The 20,658-nt window shown below is 47.6% G+C and overlaps 2 protein-coding genes across 5 annotated transcripts in view; one reads left to right on the forward strand and one right to left on the reverse strand.

Annotated features, from left to right (window-relative positions):
• C16H2orf92 (chromosome 16 C2orf92 homolog) overlaps nucleotides 1-11,064 on the reverse strand; it is a 47,308-nt gene extending 36,244 nt beyond the window's left edge. For 2 of the 4 annotated variants that reach the window (XM_072742215.1, XM_072742214.1), the window contains exons 1-2: nucleotides 10,271-10,430; nucleotides 2,733-2,782 (exon numbers count right to left, since the gene is read on the reverse strand). In XM_072742215.1, the coding sequence (XP_072598316.1) occupies nucleotides 2,733-2,782; nucleotides 10,271-10,341 (121 nt within the window). In that variant the 5' untranslated portion in view covers nucleotides 10,342-10,430. Of the gene's footprint in view, nucleotides 1-2,732; nucleotides 2,783-10,270; nucleotides 10,431-10,604; nucleotides 10,747-10,895 lie in introns of those variants that run through there. The other 2 variants (XM_072742216.1, XM_025992511.2) reach the window with 2 other exon arrangements.
• Nucleotides 11,065-11,222: 158 nt separating this feature from the next.
• ACTR1B (actin related protein 1B) lies at nucleotides 11,223-19,340 on the forward strand. Its single transcript, XM_025992516.2, has 11 exons — nucleotides 11,223-11,472; nucleotides 13,423-13,487; nucleotides 14,742-14,817; nucleotides 15,200-15,325; nucleotides 15,673-15,797; nucleotides 16,016-16,232; nucleotides 16,372-16,464; nucleotides 16,556-16,730; nucleotides 17,771-17,832; nucleotides 18,084-18,124; nucleotides 18,290-19,340. The coding sequence occupies exons 1-11, from the start codon at nucleotides 11,425-11,427 to the stop codon at nucleotides 18,390-18,392; spliced, it is 1,131 nt and encodes a 376-aa protein (XP_025848301.1). The 5' UTR covers nucleotides 11,223-11,424; the 3' UTR covers nucleotides 18,393-19,340.
• Nucleotides 19,341-20,658: the final 1,318 nt, after the last annotated feature.

The following is a 20,658-nucleotide window of genomic DNA, read 5'->3' on the forward strand; positions in this document are numbered from 1 at the left end:
GTGATAGCTAGTGAGTGTGATAGCACTTTACGGAATGATGAAAATGTTCTAAAACTAAGTGGGGCTGATTCACAACTCTGTGAATATACTAAAAACCACTGAATTATATACTTTAAAAGGGTGAATTTTATGTTATATGAGTTATATCTCAATAAAGCTGGTATTTAAAGTGGGAGCGGCATGCCTGGATGGCTCAGTCAGTTAAGAATCTGCCTTGGGCTCAAGTCATGATCCCAGGGTCCTGGGATCATGACTTGGGGCTCCCTGCTCAGTGGGGAGCCTGCTTCTCCTGCTCCCTCCTTGCTCATGCTCTCTGTCTTTCTCACTATCTCTCTTTCTATCAAATAAAATCTTTTAAAAAATAAAATAAAACATGTGTGTTGTATATAAGGGGATAGATAAAACAAGATTGGCCTAAATTAGTGCACACAAGTTTACACTAATCTATTTTTGTGTATGTTGAAAAATTTCAGTGTGCAAGTGGGCTACTCTCCCATAGAGGTCTTTTGAGAAAGCTTCAGTTTGGAAAAATGTTAAAGCTATCCCCTTCTGAGCAAGAAGTCCCTATGGTAGATTCAAGTAGGTGAGGAAAGTAGAGGCGGGGAGAAATTCTATGTTCACTGTTTCAGAACCTGTGGGAGGAGAATTCCATTTCCTGCCTGGTTTAAGTTCACAGCAAGTCTCTTACTTGTATATCTGCCCCACTATACTTGTGACAGGACCTTTGAAAGGGTAGAGCTCTGTACCTTGCCAATAGTCCAGGAAGAGAACAAAGAAGAGGGTTTCTGCTCCTCTTTTCTTTGGCATAGTCTGTATATCTCCTGAAATCCTTCAGACATAACAGCCTTTAGCTCCAGGATACTGCAGAACTAGATGGTCTGTGAAGTCATACCAGGAAGCGAGGTTCTATAGTGGGCAGTTCTAGAATGGGAAGGGGGCAGGGTCTGGTGTCTGTGGACAGGGATGAGAAGGGGACAGTGGTCACCCTGAGGAAATAGGCTTTCCACTCACTTCCTTCAGCTCTACAGTGCTTTCTTCCATCCTGCACACATTGCAGCCTGAAGATGGTAGGATATTAGCATGACAATAAAAATCAGCTAACTCAGCTGAAGTGAGGGGCACCTGGCTGGCTCAGTTGGTGGAACACGTGACTCTTAATCTTGGGGTTATGAGTTCGAGCCCCACATTGGATGTGGAGATTACTTAAAAATTATACACACACACACACACACACACACACAAACACATATACACATAAATCAGCTTAAGTGAATTGGAAGTAGCTAGGTAAGCCAGAAAAATCCTATGCTAAATCAAGATATCGCATTAGAAAAGTACTGTTACTTGTTGTATTACATATGATTATAACTCTGAAAATAAAGGTATAAGTTAATAGCACTTGTGTATCACTATTTCCCCTATTGTGTTTTATACATATTAAATGATTTTTAGGGATGCATGGGTGGCTTAGTGGTTGAGCATCTGCCTTTGGCTTGGGTCGTGGTCCTGGGGTCCTGGGGTCCATCCGCATCAGCTCCCCGCAGGGAGTCTGCTTCTCCCTCTGCCTGTGCCTCTGGCTCTCTCTGTGTGTCTCTCATGAATAAATAAATAAAATCTTTTTTAAAAAAAGATTTTTAAAGGAAAAATCTTTATATTTTAGCACCTTTAAGTGCACGTTTTTTCCTGCATTTTTATTTTGCACTGGATCCCACAAATTTGTAGATAGCCCTGCCCTTTAGCCCTTGGACTCATGCACTGTATGCAGTATGGGATTGAAGAGCTGTTTGAGGGACAAAAAGTTACACAAAATTATATAGTAGAATTCTGAATGATTCAGGCACATTAGTTTGCTGGGACTGCCATTAAAAAAGCACCACAGGGGGCACCTGGGTGGCTTAGTCAGTTAAGCTTCTTCCTTTGGCTCAGATCACCATCCGGATCCTAGATCCCAGGGTCAGTTGGGCTCTCTGCTCAGAGGAGAGTCCGCTTATCCCTCTCCCTCTGCCCCGATTCCCTCCCAGCTCATGTGTGCTGTCTCTCGTTCCCTCTATCTCAAAAAAATAAATAAAATCCTTAAAAAACAAAAAAAGCACCACAAAAGGGGGAAGGGTGATGCTTAAATAATAGAAATCTGTTGTCTTATAGTTTTGGAGACTAGGAGTCCAAGATCAAGGTGTCAGCAGTGTTGGTTCTTACTGAGGCTTCTCTTCTTGGCTTGTAAATGGTTGTCTTCTCCCTACGTCTTCACATTATCTTTCCTCCACATGTATCTGTGTCCAAATTTCCTCTTCTTGTAAGGTGACAAGTCATACTGGCTTGGGGCCCACCCAGAGGACTTCATTATAATTTGACTGCCTGTCTAAAAGATAGGCCAAATAAAGCCACATTCTGAGGTACTGAGGGTGAGGACATCAACATATAAATTTAAGAAGAGGACTACAATTCAACCTATAACATTAGGTAATGGTGGCCCCATAAACCCTACTTCTCTAAAATATCTCCACAGAAACAAAAAACATAACAACACAAGCAACATATAAAAAAACACAAGACTCACACTCCCAGCATAACCAAAAGATCGAAAATGTCCAACTTCCACCTACCAGTAAATAGAAAAATAAACACTAACTCCAGGCACAGACTCCCTCACTTCTGCCACTTGCCTTTATAGAGAAAAAACACAGCCTCCCAAGATGGTCTAAAGAGTAGACCTCCAGAAAGAGTAAACCTACCCGATGCATGGAAATGCCAAAAATGTGTCCTGATAGGTGAGAACAAATACCTAGAGGTGGAAAAGACATGAGAAAAGAAATGAGTGAAGCTTCAGTGGAGCAAAACCCTGGATGGGGCTGAGAGTGGGCTAGGTGTGAGGTGGAAATGGAGTCCCCTGGAGGCTTTTTACCAGAAAGGTTTCACACAATGCTGGGAGTTAGTAGAAACCAAGGCAATGCGGGATCCCTGAGTGGCTCAGTGGTTTGGCGCCTGCCTTTGGCCCAGGGGGTGATCATGGAGACCCGGGATTGAATCCCACGTCGGGCTCCCCACGTCGGGCTCCCCACATCGGGCTCCCGGTGCATGGAGCCTGCTTCTCCCTCTGCCTGTGTCTCTGCCTCTCTCTCTCTCTCTCTGTGACTATCATAAATAAATTAAAAAAAAAAAAAAAAAGAAAAGAAACCAAGGCAATGGGCAGTAGGCTAACTTCAAACTCAAGATGCACAACCACCTAATTCTTGATCCCCACTGCACACTCCTGCTACTTTCCCCATTTTGGCAACAAATTCATCCTTCCATGTGCCCAGGCCAAAATCCAGGGTTCATCCTAGACCCCTTTCTTTCTCTCTCACCACATATCCAGTCCATGAACAAATTCTCTGACTTTCCCACACATCCTCAAGTCTGGCCACTTTCCCCACTTCCATTGTCCCTGTGGGGACTACACCAGCATCACCTTCATTTTACTGCTGATGAAATAAGAGACTAGGCAAGTCCCCTTAACATCCTTCAGGCCACTGCTGAATCCCAGTGAATCCCATTACCAGAGTCTCCACCACCTCCTCTCCCATTTACCCCTTCCCTTCTTTCCATCTGCTAATATCACCAGAGGAACAGAATTCAGGCTGCTTTGCAACCTAAGTGCACCATATGACACTTACTTTTAAGTGATCTTTAGACTTCCTATGCCTCATTTCTCCCATTTCTAGGCAGATTTGTTGAGTGACAAGGTACGAAGGGAAAACATCTATAATTATGCAGTCATCCAGGTCTAGAGCAGGAGTCAATAAACTTTTTCTATATAAAGCCAAATAGAAAAAAATATTTTAGGCTTCACAGACTACATGGGTCTCTGCCACATATTCTTATTTGTTTGTTGTTGTTGTTACCTTTTATTTAAATATTATTTATTTATTTAAGAGGGAAAGAGAAAAAAAGAGAGAGAGAGAGAGCATGAGCAGGGGGGAGGAGCAGAGGGAGAAGGAGAAGCAGACTCCTCACTGAGCAGGGAGCCCAATGTGGGGCTCAATCCCAGGGTCCAGAGATCATGACTTGAGCTGATGCAGAAGCTTACCTGACTGAGCCACTCAGGTGCCCCTACTGTTACCTTTTAATAATGTAAAAATCACTGAAAAAAGAAATCAAGAAACCAAAAGCTGGTTCTTTGAGAAAAATCAATAAAATAGATAAACCTCTAGTCAGAGGGAAAAAGACAGAAAATACCCATTACCAATATCAGGAACAAGAGAGTAGACATCACTACCGATACTACAGATGTTAAAAGGAAAATAATGTTATATTATGAAGGACTTTTTGCCAATAGATTCCACAATTCAGATAAAATGCATAGATTCCTTGAAAGATACAAACAGAATTTGCTCAAGAAAAAAAAAAAAAAAACCTAAACTGCTCTATAAAAAAGAAATTGTTTTTTCTAAAAAAGAAAAAGATCCCTGGGTGGCTCAGGGGTTTAGCACCTGCCTTTGGCCCAGGGTATTATCCTGGAGTCCCAGGATCGAGTCCTGCGTCGGGATCCCGGCATGGAGCCTGCTTCTCCCTCTGCCTGTGTCTCTGCCCCTCCTTCTCTCTCTATGTCTATCATGAATAAATAAATACAATCTTCTTAAAATTTTTAAAAAAGAAAAAGGAAAAAGCTCTATATTAAAGAAACTGAATTTGTAGGTACAAACCTTCCCACAAAGAAAATTCAAAGCCCAGATGGCTTCAATGGTTAACTCTACCAATATTCAAGGAATAAACATCATCAACTCTATAGAAAATCTTCTGAAAAGTTAAAACTAAAAAAAAAAAAAAAAGTTAAAACTGAGGAAATTCTTCCTAACTCATTCCATGAGACGAGCATTATCCTGATACCAAGCCAGACAAAGGTATTATAATAAAAGAAAACTATAGGCCAATATCTTTCATAAAAGATGCAAAAATTCCTAGCTGAATTTAAGAAAATTGAATCCAACAATATTTTTAAAGGCCAATATACTATAACTAAGTGAGATTTATTACAGGAATACAGGCTGCTTGAATGTTCAAAAATAGATAACTATAATTCATCACATTAACAGAAAAATCATATAATCATCACATTAGATACAGAAAATGCACCTGACAAACTCTAACATCTATTTAGGATAAAACTCCCATTGATGTAAAATAAAGGGAACTTTCTCAATTTGATAAAGGGCATCTATAAAAAAATCTACAGTAACATATATCATCACAAAAGACTGAATGCTTTCTCCCTAATCTCAGGATCTGTGCAAAAATGTCATTCTCACCACTTTCATTCAACATTGTTCTAAAGGTCTTATTCATTCAACAAGGCAGTAAAAAGAAATGAAATGTGTATATATTTATAAGAAAGAAAAGAAGGAAGAAAGAAAGAAAGAAAGAAAGAAAGAAAGAAAGAAAGAAAAAATAAATAAATAAATAGGGTGCTTGGGTGGCTCAGTCAGTTAAGAATCAGACTCTTGATTGCAGCTCAGGTCATGATCTCAGGGTGGTGACACTGAGCCCCAAATGGGCCTCCAGGATGGGTGTGGAGCCTGCTTAAGATTTTGCCCCTCACCCTCTCTTAAAAAAAAAAAAAAAAAGGAAAAGAAGTAAAAGAAAGGAAAAGTAAAATTGTCTTTATTCTCAGTTGACTTGATTATCTATGTAGAAAATTCTAAGAAAAAATGAGTTTAGTAAGGTGGCAGGATACAAGGTCAATATTTAAAAATCAAGTGTATTAACAGAATGTAAAGACAAGCCACAGACTGGAAGAAGATATTTGTGAAACACATATGTAACAAAGGGCTTGTATCTAAAATACACAAAGAATTCTTGGAGCACCTGGGTGTCTCAGTGGGTTAAGCGTCCAACTCTTGATCTCAGCTCAGGTCTTGATCTTGGAGGGGTAGCCCTCCATTAGGCCTCACACTGGGTGTGGAGCCTACTTAAAAAATAAATAAATAGGGGTGACTAGGTGGCTCAGTTGGTTAAGCAGCCAACTTTGGATTTTGGCTCGGGTTGTGATCTCAGGGTCCTGGGACAGAGCCCCACATTGAGCTCTGCACTCAGAAGGAAGTCAACTTCAAGATTCTCTCCCTCTCTCTCTTCTCTGCCTTCTCCCCCTGCTCACTCTCTCTAAAATAATAATTAAATAAATCTTTAAAAATAAATAAACAAATAAAATACAAAGAATTCTTAAAACTCAAAAAAAATTTTAAATGGGCAAAAAAAGGGGGACCTAAATGGTTAAGCATCTGTCTTCAGCTCAGGTCATCCTGTCCCTGCTCAGTGGGCAGCCTGCTTCTCCCTCTCCCTCTGCTGCTTCCCCTGCTTGTGCTCTCTCACTCTCTCTCTGTTAATTAAATAAATATATTTTTTTAATGGGCAAAAGTACTGAACAGACACCTCACCAAATAAGATCTACAAGTAGCAAATAAGCATATGAAAAGATGCTCAACATCATATGTCATTAGGGAATTGCAAATTAAAACAGTTATGAGATACCACTATGCATCTATTAAAATGGCTAAAGTACAAAATACTGACAAGAAATGCGGTGAGGATGTGGAGCAACGGGAATTCTCTTTTTAAAAAAAATTTTTTTAATCTTTTTTTTTTTTTTTTTTTGCAACAGGAATTCTCATTCGTTACTGGTGGGAATATAAAATGTTACAGCCACTTTAGAATGAAGTTTGGTGGTTTCTTTAAAAAGGCATAGGCTTACCATCCACCAATTACACTCCTAGGTATTTACCCAAAAGAGCTGAAAACATGTTCAGACAAAAAGCTGCACATGAATGTTTATAACAGCTTTATTTACAATTGCCAAAAAATTGAAAGCAACTAGAATATCCTTCAATAGGTGAATGGATAAAAAACAAAAAACAAAACAAAACAAAACAAAACAAAAACAACTGTGGTACATTGAAACGATGGAATATTATTTAGCAGTAAGAAGAAATGAGCTGTCAAGCCACAGAAACACAGAGAGGAAACTTAAATGCCTAACACTAAGTGATAGAAGCCTTTCTGAAAAGACTACATGCTGTCTGATTCCAATTATATGACATTTTGTAAAAGGTAAAACCATACAAATAGTAAAAATATCCGTGGTTGCCAGAGATTCAGGAGGGAGGAATGAATAGGTGGAGCATAGGCGATTTTTTTCAGGGCCATAGAACTATAATGTATGATACTGTAATGGTGCTTATATGACATTATAGCATTTATCAAAATCCACAGAATGTACAACACAGAGTGAACCCTAGTGCAAACTACAGACCTTAGCTGATAATAATGTATCAATAATGGTTCATCAATTATAACAAATGTACCACACTAAAGCAAGATGTTAATACTAGGGGATGAGGTGCCTGGATGTCTTGGTAGGTTAAGTGTCCTACTCTTGGTTTCAGCTCAGGTCATGATCTCATGGCTTGTGGGATTGAGCCTGAAGTTGAGTCAGTCTCCTTGCTTAGCAGGGAGTCGGCTGGAAGATTCTCTCCATCTGCCCCTCCCCCCACCATGCATATGCATGCACATGCACGCTCTCTCTCTCAAATAAATAAAATAAATCTTTAAAAAAATAATAGGGGGATCCCTGGGTGGCGCAGCGGTTTAGCGCCTGCCTTTGGCCCAGGGCGCGATCCTGGAGACCCGGGATCGAATCCCACGTCTGGCTCCCGGTGCATGGAGCCTGCTTCTCCCTCTGCCTATGTCTCTGCCTCTCTCTCTCTCTGTGTGACTATCATAAATAAAATTTAAAAAAAAATAAAAATAAAAAATAAAAAAAATAAAAAAATAATAGGGGACAGCCCCAGTGGCGCAGCGGTTTAGCGCCGCCTGCAGCCCAGGGTGTGATCCTGGAGACGCGGAATCGAGTCCCATGTCGGACTCCCTGCATGGAGCCTGCTTCTCCCTCTGCCTGTGTCTCTGCCTCTCTCTCTCTCTCTCTGTGCCTCTCATTAATAAATAAAATCTTTTAAAAAAATACTGTATTATGCGTAACTGTGTAATCATACACAATAGAGAATTCTAGAAAATGACAACTAGTCTATAGTACAGAAAATTTTGGCTAGCGCTTGTCTAAGGATAAAAACATGGAAGGGAGAGGGAAGATGAAGGCCATGATGAACTGCTAAGCAATGGATATATCTTCATTATCCTGACTGGGGAAAACGGTTTCATGGTGTATTCATATGTCAAAACTCACCAAATTGTACTCTTTATATACATGCAGTTTGCTGTATGTCAGTTATATCTCACAAAGCATAAGGAAATGCAGTATATAACAAGGTGATCCTACGTTTTCACCTGTGAGATATACAAGAATGAAATAGAATGATAGGGTTCTGATTTGAAGATGGCAAATTATACCCAGGAATCTGACTCTTCAGTTTATCCCAATCTTCCACTCTACACTCCCAAGGAAATAATAAGGTAAGATCTTAAAGGGGAGTCCAGCAGATATCAAAGGAGAAGCACTCAGGCTACAGCAAGAACTCCTCCAATTTTCAGAGTTAATTTAGTTGACAGTATTTCCTTAATAGTTTTGTTTGATCACAAACTTTTCATACATCATTGGTGGCCACAAGTGAGTATCTGTAGTAGAAAGGATGAAGAGGTGGCATCAGGCATAGCATGCTATCCTCTCTTTCTTTTGGGGTCTATCTCTCAGGGAAGTCCCCCAAAACCCTTTCCTATGGCTCTTCTACATGTGTTAAGAACTGACCTGCATTGGTAGCTTTTGTCTTTATTAGTAATGTGGGTAAAAGGAATGGTTACTGAAATTCGGAAGGTCAAAGAAATCTAAGGGCAAGGGAGACATCTAGGTAAGAAAAGGGGGACATCAAAAAAAAAAAAAAAGAAAAGAAAAGGGGGACATCTGAGAGCAGCTAGAAGGAGCAAGGAGGAAGTGGCTGGCCTTGCAGGTCTGAGGGATCCTTTCACCCTATCACTGTCTCCTGTCTCTCCCTGTTTTTCTTTCCTTTTTTCCTTTCTCTGTCCTAAGTAAGGTTTCTGAGCTCCTCCTCCTCATGGTTATCTCAGAGAATAATTGATGAACCTGCCCTCCTGCCTCTGCAGTTGGGTTCGCTGGATAGCCTTCAATAACGTGTACTTCGGGGGTCCTTTTCAGCCACTCCTCTCCCAGCACTGTTTTCTCTGCTGCCTAGGGTTCATGGAGTTCCTTCACAAGCAGAACCCTAGCACTTTTTCCATAAATGTTTGAATGTCACATAGATACTTTCTTACTTCAGTTTTTTATTTCATTTAAGAAGTAATATATCTTAAAGACAGACATACAGACCAACGGACTGGAATAGAGAGCCCAGAAATAAGCCCTCACATATATGATCAAATGATTCTTGACAAGGTTGCCAAAACCATTCAATGGGGAAAGGACAGTCTTTTCAACAAATGGCGCTGGAGAAACTGGATATTCACGTACAAAAGAATGAAGTTGGATCCTTACCCAATAGTATACACAAAGAAACTCAAAATGAGTCTTTGACCTAAATATAAGAATTAAAACCATAAAATCCTTAAAATAGAACAGGGCAAGGGGTGCCTGGGTGGCTCAGTCAGTTAAGCGTCTAACTTCAGCTCAGGTCATGATCTCAGGGTCCTGGGACCAAGCCCTGCATCAGGCTCCCTGCTCCCTGGGGAGCCTGCTTCTCCTTCTCCCTCTGTCTGCCACTCTCCCTGCTTATGCTCTCTCTGTGTGTCAAATTAATAAGTAAAAAAGAAAAAGAGAAAGAAAAGAAAAAGAAAAAAAGAAAGGAAATCCTGTCATGTGCTACAACATGGATGAACCCTGAGGACATGCTAAATAGAATAAGCTAGTCACAAAAGGGTGACTATTATATGATTCCACTTATATGAGCTATCTGAATGCATAGACACAAAAAGAATAGTGGATGCCCAGGGCCTGAGGGGAGAAGGAATGAGGAGTTACTATTTAATGAGTACCAAGTTGCAGTTTTACAAGGTGAAAACAGTTCTGGGGATGGATGGTGGTAATGGTTGCACAACATTATGAATGTACTTACTACCACTCAACTGTACACTTAAAAATGGTTAAGATGGTGAATTTTATGTTGTGTATTACATTCTGGATACTGTGGCTTTCTTTGCTTTGATTCCTATGTCCTGATGGGCTTCACATGAGATTATATAAAGCTTCATTATTTTTAACGGTTCACAGTGGCTCATTTTATGAACGCATACTGATGATTCCACTGCAAAAAGTTCCTCAGTAGGCAAAACTAACCTTTGGTGTTGCAATTCAGGAAAGCGGTCACCTCGCAGGAAAAGCCAGGCATCTCTCTCTGCGTCTCTCATGAATGAATAAATAAAATATTAAAAAAAGAAAAAGAAAGAAAGAAAGAAAGAAAAAAAAAAAAAAAGCCAGGCAGTGACTGAGAGGAACGGGTAGCTCCTGGGATCCTGGTCATGCTCTGTTTCTTAAACTCGGTTATTGCTATGCAAGCGTGTCCCCATTGTAATAATTCATAGAAATGTGATTTCTGCACTTTTCTGTACCATGTTGTGCTTCACTTTTACCAAACTTAATCTCACAGTTCAGTGGGAAAGGTAGCACATACCTGTGGCTCGGTTTGGTAAATGAATTAGGACTCCACGTTGCACTGCGGCAGGGGCAGCAGACCACCCCCGCAGGCTGGAGGCTGCGGGATGGGGAGAGCCCTGGGCTGGTTACAGAAGTATGAGGCCCCTCGCTTCCTACATCTGCAAAACGGGAGTAAGAATACAGCTACCTGATAGAGTCACTGCAAAGATTTAACATAATCTATGGCAAATGGGGAGAAGTGCTCTGCAAACACACAGGTTTTGAACTAACGCCAGCTACCAAGTTACCACAGAATTGTAATTTTTACACGAAAAAAAGGATCCTCTTCGGTGCTCCGTAAAGAAATGTTTTGGGTAAAATACCCAGCGCCGGCCTCCTCGGGGACCGCGCGCTCGCGAAGTAGCGTGGTCGCAGGTGCTGCCGCTCGGGAACGACGTCCTTCTGGACAGGTGACTCTCAGCGGCCCCCTCGGCTCCGTCCAAGTCCCCTTTAAGAGCCGAGCCATGACGTCATCCCCCTACGCGGCGCAGCCTACCTTGGGAGCGCCCCCGCAGTACTTCCGGAAGGCCTCAATTGGCTGGCCCGCCCCCGGAGGCCCCGCCCCCCCGCCCGCCGCAGGCCCGGGGCGCCCGCATCAATCCGCCCGAGTGGGAGCGGTGATTGGCCGCGGGGGGGCCGCCCCCCAGCAAGCCCCGCGGGGCTGGCGTAGGCTGCGCGCGCGGGGTGGGAGGGGCGCGGCGCGGTGTCTGGAGCCGCCGCCGTCCGGGTCCGCCCGCCTGCCCGCTCGCCGGTGCCTCCTGCAGCCCGCCTGCTGGGCAGGGCCGGCCGGCCGGGCCATGGAGTCCTACGACATTATCGCCAACCAGCCCGTGGTCATCGACAACGTGAGGCCCGGCAGTCGGGGGGAGGGCGGGCGCCCCGCCCCCGGGGGCGCACGCGGAGGGCCGTGGGGGGGTCCGCCCACCTCGGCTACTTGTCCAGGCCCTGCCCGCCCGCCGCCTCCTCCGGGGGCTCTCCTGCTCCCTGGCTCTGTGGCCCGCGCCGTGGGGCCAGTCCCTGCACCGGTGCTGCGGAGCCGCTGCCCGAACCCTCCCCGAGCCCGGCGGGGAGGTCCTGGAGAGGCGGGAGCCCATGCGACCGGCGGCCCTCGGTCAGCATCGGCAGCGCTGGAGTGAGAGCCGCACGGGCCCGCCGGTGCTCCCGTGTGTCAGGCCTGGGGCCGCCCTCTGGACCCTTGGTGGTTGAGAGGGAGTCACTGGTTAGGTTTCGACCCCAGCGCCTTTACCCGTTTCCCGGGGCCCGAGTGCCCCTCCTAGTGGAAGAGGAGGGACGGCATTTGTCCTTTTGCACAGTGCTGGCCTGGTCTGTCCTTGCCCTTCCCAAGGGGCCGCAACTCTTAGCAGGACCTCCAGGGTGGGCAGGCTGTGCTCTACTGTGCGCTTTTTCTTTGACTGGAAAAAAAAGAAAATAGTGGTTAAGCTCTTGAGAACCACATGTCCACCATCAGCTGGTTGGTTTGGCTACTTTGACCCGCTCCTTAAAGTGCGCCCTGCCGGTGCAGAGCAGAAATTCCACAGCTAGCAGGACAGTGGGGGAGAGTCCAGGACCACTCTTGCCAGGACCCACAGCAGTTTGGGATAATGGTCTGGAAGCTTCAGGGAAAAGTTCCCTGGCTTCCTTGTGGCTTTGTCCTTCACCACTGGGGCTCGACATGTTTTCAGCTGCCCTCTGAGGATTTCTGGTCCATGGGAGGAGAATGAGGGGCAGGGGAGTCTATGGATCTAGATTCATACCAGGCCCCTAGCCTGGGTATCTGCCTCTGCTATGTTTGCTTTGGAGTTTTTTATAATGACTCACTCCTCTTTCTGGGATGTGTCTCCCTCCCACATGACCCCGATGTAATCCTGAATGGCTGTCTTTTTTTGGAGTATCCACATGGGCTCCTTGAGTCACAGCAGGGGATGTTTTTGTTTTTTTTTTTGGGGGGGGGGGGATGTTTAATATGAAGGCTAGAACTGGGCTTGGGGGTGCTCTCCAGCAGGCTGCAGGAAGGAGTAGGACACTCCCTTTCTTGGTGGGCAGATAACTCACTTAGGCTAACCAACAAGCTTAGGAGCTCAGAGCCTGCCTGGTCCCTGTGGGCTTCCAGCCCCCTCCTCTCTAACGTGAGGATGTTTATTTCTGCACTCAGACCCAAAAGGTTGTGACGGCAGTCTGTGGAAGTGAGATTGAGAGGCTGATTCCTTCATTAGTGGGAGTTTTCTAGATGCCAGGTTCCCTTTAAGATCCAGTTTCCATGCTGGAGCAGCAAATTCTTGGGAGGAGCTACTTGAAGAGAGGTGCCAGTTGTTGCTGTGTACACAGTGAGCTTCCCGAGTGGGTCCTGTATGTGATCCGTGTTTGCTCTAGGGGGAGAGGCGGGATGGGCAGGGATTCCTCCTGCCTGCAGCTGACCGTAGAGTGTGCAGAGGACGTACTTCATGGTTTCTCAGTCTCCACACCATTGACATTCTGGGCTAGATAATTCTCGGTGTGAGGGGCTGGCCTGTGTATTGTAGGATATGTAGCAGTATCCCTGTTCTACCCTCTAGATGCCAGTAGCACCCTCCCTCTACCCTCCCCTCCTCAGTCTCCAGACATTGTCAAATTTGGGAGAAGGTGTGCAAAGCACCCCCTAGTTGTGAATCATTTGTGTACTTGTAAACGATCTTGCCCTCTTGGCGGGATCTCAGACTTCCACCCCGGGCTGCCAGGACGGAGCAGCCGGTTCTCTATTGCAGGGCACTGCCCTCATCTGGTTTGTGTCAGGAGCTAAGCACGGTTTTTCCTTGCAGGGTTCCGGGGTGATCAAGGCTGGCTTTGCAGGAGACCAGATTCCCAAATACTGTTTCCCAAACTAGTAAGTGTTGCTCTGGCAGCAGCCCTAACCTTTTTGTCGGATTCCTGGAAGAATGTTGGCTCTCTGTCATAGCTCTCTTTGAGATCAACTCTTGCTCCCTCTAAGGGAAGACACCAGATTTGTGAGGCTAACGCTGTTACCAGCTCTGGAAGTGCTGTGGGCTTCCTAGTCTTTGAAGTCTGATTTTGATCCCATCTTTAGCCAGGGAGGGAGAAGCCACCAGCATTCCCTTGGAAATTGGCTGGGGTAGTAGCAGCAAGATTGTAAGAGAGACATCTCTGGGAGAAAAACCCAAACTCAGAGGAGAAAGAGTGGGAGTTAATGCATAGCCATCCCTTCCTCCCAGGAAATGTTTCTTTCAGAGCTTATTTATTTTCCAGCTCTAGAAAATAATGGGTTTCAGTCAAGGGAAATGTTTCCCTGAATGGAGCCAGTTGTGGCAGGGATAAGAGGGATGAAAAAGCCCAGAGGAAACCCGGAGCACTGCTTCAGCCACTCTAGCCCATTGGGAAGTTTTCCCTAGGTGGTACCACTTCTCAAATCCTGGAGGTTTTAGAGGGATTGGCTAAGCAGGGCATGTTGGGGGATCCTGAGGCCTCCCAAAGTGGGTGACTATACCACAGGCCTCGTCTGGGGACAGGGCCAGCTTGGAGCACCAAGTACTCAGTAGGGCTTCAGCTTTCAATTCTGAACTCCACTTGGGTTCAGTTAAACCTTCCTATTGATGTGCAGGGAACTTGGGTCACGTTTTGGAATGGTAGCTTGTCCAGTCTTCCAAAAACTGAGTCTTTAGTCTGGAAGCCCTGGTAGTGGGAAGGGGCAGGATCAAATGAATGGGAGAGGGGTGGACAAGGGCCATGATCCAACTTCCTGGGACCTTGGTCTACAGACGGTGTGGCAGCCCTGCCCTCCTGAAATCGAGAGTGTGGGCTGAGTCATTGTGGCTGCAGAAGCTGACCCTCTGCCAGGGCTGGACCATGAGGAGCTAAGATTCCAGAGCTCCCAGCCTCTCTGGGAGGGAGAGTGGGGAATGGAAAGGATCCCTTTCCTTCTGACCCTGAGCATGCCCTCCTGCCAAGGCCTGCTCTGTAGGCCCATATCCTGTAGGCCCGGGTTCTGGCCTTTGCCACATGGCCAGGTCCTGATGCTTTAGAGTAATTACACTTTTGACCACAGGAGTTAGACTTGGGTTTTCCTGGATGTGGGCTCTTCCACGCCCCCTGCCCACCTTGTTGACTTGACCTGTCCTTGTAGTGTTGGGCGCCCTAAGCACATGCGAGTGATGGCTGGAGCCCTGGAGGGGGACCTTTTCATTGGACCAAAAGCAGAGGTAATACCTTGGAACATGCATTTGCCAGGGCTTGGGGTCTCTATGGTCCCAGGAACATGGGCTCATGGTCAGAGCTATACTTTCTGAGGGGGCATCTGTTTTCAGCCAGAGTTGGAAGGGGAGGACTAGGTGGGAGGGAGCATGTCCCCACCCTCTCTGTCCCCTGCCAGTTGAAGCTGACCAGGCTCTGAGGGCCTAAGAAGGTGCTGCTAGACAGATGAGCCTGTGCTGAGTTCAGGACCCGGCTACCAGGCATGGGGACACCCAGTAAGCAATGGTGGTTCTATTCAGGGCAGATGAAGGGGCGGCTTCCAAGAAGGCAGAAAGCCGTTGCTGGAGAGGGGCCGGGTGCTCCAGCTGGCCCTCCCGCCTTCCTCTGCAGGAGCACCGGGGGCTGCTGGCCATCCGCTACCCCATGGAGCATGGTGTGGTGCGAGACTGGAATGACATGGAGCGCATCTGGCAGTACGTCTACTCCAAGGATCAGCTGCAGACTTTCTCGGAGGAGGTGTGGCAGCACCCCCCCCCCCCCAGCCCAGGCTCCCAGTGCTCAGGGGTGCCCTCTCCCTGCTCTTCCCTTCCTGCTTATGCTCCTGCACTTCCTCTGCATTTTGTTAGGGCCTGCTGCTTCGTCACTGCGTATATGTGGGTACATGCAGTCGGCGTATGCCAAGTAGAGTTTTCCAGAGAAAGCTGAATCTTTGGAAGAGAAACTGCTGGCAGATAGTGGGATGTTACCCTCCAGAAGGCTGTAGCTATGTGTGCTCGCAGCGGGGGTTTTGGCTGTCCAGGAAGATCCTCTTTAGGCTTAGCACATTGTCTTTGCACAAGCCTAAACCCTGCCATGTCTTGTAGCATCCTGTTCTCCTAACGGAGGCTCCACTCAACCCAAGTAAGAACCGGGAGAAAGCAGCAGAGGTGTTCTTTGAGACCTTCAACGTGCCAGCCCTGTTCATCTCCATGCAGGCGGTGCTCAGCCTGTGAGTGCTCCCTAAACCCTGGGGTCTCCTGAGTCCCCATCCTCTGGCTTTTGTTGGACATCCCTATAGAAACAGCCCCCCTGGTAACGGTTCCTTTAGGGAGTCCCTCGTGTCCCTTTTTCAGACCAGATAATACAAATGTCCCAGGGTCCCTTCCAGGGGGGAGGAGGGCCCCATGCCTCAGTGGCTGAAGTGAAGGGACACTGACCTGGTGACAGGTATGCGACAGGACGCACGACAGGAGTGGTCTTAGACTCAGGGGACGGGGTCACTCATGCTGTGCCCATCTACGAGGGCTTTGCCATGCCGCACTCCATCATGCGGGTGGACATTGCTGGCCGGGATGTCTCCCGCTATCTCCGGCTCCTGCTGCGCAAGGAAGGAGTTGACTTTCACACCTCAGCTGAGTTTGAGGTCGTGCGGACCATCAAAGAGGTGACAGAGGGCAGGAAGAGGGTGTGGAGGCCAGCTGGGTGGAGCAGTGGGAGGCGGTGGCACCCAGGCATGAGGTTGAGCCCTGGGTGTGGGTTTCCCGGTTGCAGCCTTCTGAGCGTTGTGTCCCTGCCCACCGCAGCGAGCCTGTTACCTCTCCATCAACCCACAGAAGGATGAGGCTCTGGAGACTGAGAAGGTTCAGTACACCCTGCCAGACGGCAGCGTGCTCGACGTAAGTTGTGAGGCCTGGCACCAGGTGGCAGTGGTGATGCTGGCACCTAGAGGAATAAGAAGCCTGTTGCCCTCAATCTTGTGTTCCAAAGGTGGGGCCGGCTCGGTTCCGGGCTCCTGAGCTGCTGTTCCAGCCAGACCTGGTAGGTGATGAGAGCGAGGGGCTCCACGAGGTGTTGGTCTTTGCCATCCACAAGTCTGACATGGACCTCCGCCGGACACTCTTCGCCAACATTGTGCTCTCGGGTGGCTCCACGCTCTTCAAAGGTACTGCTGTTGGGGAGGTGGTGATCAAGACCTAGACTACACCACACTCCCTGGAGCCTAGGAGGCTTTTGGGGGCTCCATTTTCTGTTGGCTTTTTGGGGCTCAGTGAGCTTTTTTTTTTTTTTTTGAGAGAAAAGTTTTAAGTGAAATTTTATTGACTTTATAATAAGCTCACATAAGATCTAAGATTTGTGAGAAGACGTCTCTTTCCCCCATCTTGGTCACCCCACTCCCTCCCCCAGGAGTTGTAAGCTTATCAACTGTACGCTCAGCAGCACTGTGCGTATTAGCAAATGTGCATTTCCCCTCACTCCTGCTTTTATACCCATCATGACATGCTCTCCAGGCTGCACACTGTGTATTTTTCACACACTCCCATGCCTGGAAGGTCTTTCCCCATCCACATGAGCTCTTTAATACGCCATGTGGCATTTCCCTGAATGGCTATGCCATTTCCCCACTGACCTGCCGATGGCCTGCAGTGTTGTTGCAGCCACCGCAAATCACAGAGGTGCCATGTCAGATAACCTCACATAATAAAAAAAATCCCTGAAGGTGAAATCCTGGGAGACTTGCTGAGTCAGAGGGTGGACATACATAGGTACTTGTTATTTGGTAGATACCACCAGGCTCCCCTCCCCTGGAAGCTATGCCACTTATACCCCCACCAGTTATGGTGGAGAGTCCCCAGCAAAAGATCACAGGCCCCCCCCCCCCCATGTGATCTTGGCCTCTGTGATGGACAGAAAAGATATTTTCCCCCTGATTTGTCATTTGCCTTTGATTTTGCTTTGGGTGGAAGAGCATGGGGCCAGATGAAGCCGTGTAACCTGGAGTTCCCCTCTCACGCTGCCTCTCTGAGGAAGCTGGGCCCACCTCAGGCATGGTGCTGGCTCTTTCTTGCCATTGGGATGGCTTGCCCCCACCATCCTTGATCCTGGAAAGAACTACTAAAGGAAGGGTGGCAGCACTTGGGGGCACCAGAGTTTGGAGATGGGGGTGCTAGTGAACCCTGGGCTCAACCAGCCTTGTGTTCACAGGCTTCGGTGACCGATTGCTAAGTGAAGTGAAGAAGCTTGCCCCAAAGGATGTCAAAATCAAGGTGAGGTTACAGGGAGTCCCATGGGGCATGAGGGTGCTGGGCAACCTTGACTGGGGGAGGTACAACTGCCACCTGCAGACACCCTCTCACTCCCAGTTAAGCTCAGCTGTCTCCTCCCCGTTCAGCTGCTCCTACTGCTCCCAGCTGATGCACTTGTTTTGTGGCCTCAGGCCCCGGGAGAAAGGCTCCCAAGGCTGAGGTGGGGGCTGCTGTGTGGTGACAGGCAATTACATTGCTATTTGTTCCCATAGATCTCGGCCCCTCAGGAACGGCTGTACTCCACGTGGATTGGGTGAGGCGGGGCTCACAGGGAGGGCTCTGGGAGACCATTGGCCCAGGCCAGGTGGAGGTGGGTGGATTTCCCTCCCAGGTAGAGATGGAACTTTGAGTGCCCAGAAAGGGTCGATGGCCCAGCCCTCAGGTCCACAAGAGTCTATCCTTCCCTCCTCCTTCCCAGTGGCTCCATCCTGGCCTCGCTGGATACCTTTAAGAAGATGTGGGTATCCAAAAAGGAGTATGAAGAGGATGGCTCCCGTGCTATTCATCGTAAAACCTTCTAGTGCCAGAGGAAGAAATGTAGTGTGTTGGAAGAGCCGTGTTGGAAGAGCCGTATTGGAAGAGTGTGTTGGAAGAGCGTGTTGGAAGAGCGGGAGGAAAGGGGAGTCAGAGCCCTTAACCCTTTCTGGTCTGGGCTCTACATCCTAGGACTAGGGTCCCCTGCATGCCCTGAACCCTGGGCAGGTGGGGCAACCATGCTTCCCTGCAGCCCTGCCCTGCACACACACACACACACAGTAACATTTAGCTGCATGGATGGAGTCATGAGCTGAAATTTAGGAATTGAGGGGCCCAGCTTTGGATTGTTCCAGCAGTACCCCCTTGGCAGGGTCTTGCTCTGACCCTTGGGGCTGCTTCCTCGAGCTCCAAGGCCGGATGCCCAATAGCCCCGTTTCCTTTGACAGGATCCCTCCCAGAGCCAGAGTGCCTGGATGCCTGTATAGCTAGCCTTGAGGCATGGGGTGGAGGGGTGGCCAGCAGCTCCCCACTGGTGCAGCACTGCTTCCTGTGCCATACCTAGGCATTCCTTACCTTGTCACATTCAGTCTTCCTGTCTTCCTGGGTAGATGCCTTGGTGTAGGCTGAGGACTGGGCAGTCTTCCATCCCCAGCAAAGGGTCTGCCCCAGGATCAGGGCAGAGGATCATGGATTATTGTAGTTTCCCTTCAAAGCACTTCATTGACACCACTCCTCATTTACCTTAGTACCTTGGGTAGGAAAAGGTTAATGGTCTTCATTGGTTGCCACTCCCAGAAGCCATTAGATCTGGAGTCAGACCTAGAGGGAGTATGGGGGGCACGTTTCCTTTTCCCACCTGTCCCACGAAGGAGGTTTTCATTGACTCTATGGCCAAGACCCCCACTTCCCTCTCCCAGAAATGTACAATAATTTAACACAGCTGCCTGAAAACTTTTTTTGTAAATCATAGTAATAATTATGGACAAGGCCTAGTGCGTGGTTCTGTTTTCTTGTGGTTTTGTGTTATTGTTCACTCATCTATCCCTGGGGACCTTGAGAGAAAGGAAGGACCAGCAAGAAGGCAGCGTGGCACTGGCTCTAGTTCAGAAGCCTGAGGGTTTCCAGTGGTTGGTGGGGCAACGCGGCATAAGAGGCCCCAGGAGGTTGAGCTCTCAACCCTGTGGTAGAATTCCCCAGCCTCATTACCCACTCGCTACAGTCCACCAGGAGGAGTTGAGGACTTGGAAGCAGAGAACAAGGCTGCCTTCCTCAGCCTTATTCCTGGACAGGATCTCGTGACAGGCAGGGCTGGGGCTCGGTACATCCGCACACACGCATTGTTTGGGCACTTCTGCTGGCCTGCTCAGATGTGGCTGAGACTGATAGACCTAACAGTGATGCAGGTTCAGGGGTCAGGCCAGCTGGAAGGAGGAGGTAGAGAAGGCTGTGTTGATGAGCTAAGCTCTTCCTCCAGAAGGAAGAAGCTGAGTGGTGGGGGTTGGAGAGGTACAGTGAGGCATGAGAATTCAGTGACTGTCTGCCCTTTTCTTCATCAGGGACTGGGACTCCTGCAGTATGTCCAGGAGGGGCCAATGGTAAACAAGACATGTCTTTGCCCCCAAAATGTATGGGTCAGGGGAAGAAGATGAACTTGCTCTTTTGGTAGTGTTGTGAGGCTGAGAAGGACATCTAACCCCTCAGGTGGCAGGCTGATTTACACAGATTCAGAAGTCAGCCAGGGAGGGGAGGGCCTTTCAGGTTGAAACAAGAGCTCAAAGGATGCCTGGGACCAGTGGGGCTTGAGAGAAGAGCATGGACCCAAGTGACGCCAAGCAAGCAGGGAAGGGCTGGAATGCAAGATAAACACAAAAGAGAGGTTGGGGCCAGCATGTGGAGGGCGTTGAGAGGGTTTTTAGCTGCATCCTGGGTGATGAGAATGGTTGTCATAGCTGTGTGTCCAATCCATTTGGAGTTGGTGGAGCTGAGGGAGGGCGGAGAGCTGAGGAGCTCAGGTAGTAGGGAAGAGCTGACTGAGGCCAATCGTCACAGGGCATTTTGTGAGGCTTTGTGGTCAGAGAGCAGTGAAGCCTGTACCTACCCTCAAGGGAGAAACGATTTACATAGAACCCTTTTGGCGGTTCAGTTCACGGTACCACTTTCTCCAAACTACACAGGTTTGGAGCATTATCACTTTGACTCTTCCCTTATTGCCTCCAGATTCCGCATTTACCACGTTCTGATGGTTCTTCTATAATGCGTTTCCTACCCATTCCTTTACTGTAATGGCCCCTACCACCCTATTTTGCAATG

Source organism: Vulpes vulpes, chromosome 16 (assembly GCF_048418805.1).
Source record: "Vulpes vulpes isolate BD-2025 chromosome 16, VulVul3, whole genome shotgun sequence".
Taxonomy (NCBI): Eukaryota; Metazoa; Chordata; class Mammalia; order Carnivora; family Canidae; genus Vulpes; species Vulpes vulpes.

Coding starts and splice junctions, on each gene's coding strand:
- ACTR1B (XM_025992516.2), top strand. CDS start 11,425: ATGGAGTCCTACGACATTATCGCCAACCAGCCCGTGGTCATCGACAAC. Junction 15,326..15,672: donor TGCAGACTTTCTCGGAGGAG/GTGTGGCAGCAC, acceptor CATGTCTTGTAG/CATCCTGTTCTCCTAACGGA. Junction 17,833..18,083: donor CAAAGGATGTCAAAATCAAG/GTGAGGTTACAG, acceptor TTGTTCCCATAG/ATCTCGGCCCCTCAGGAACG.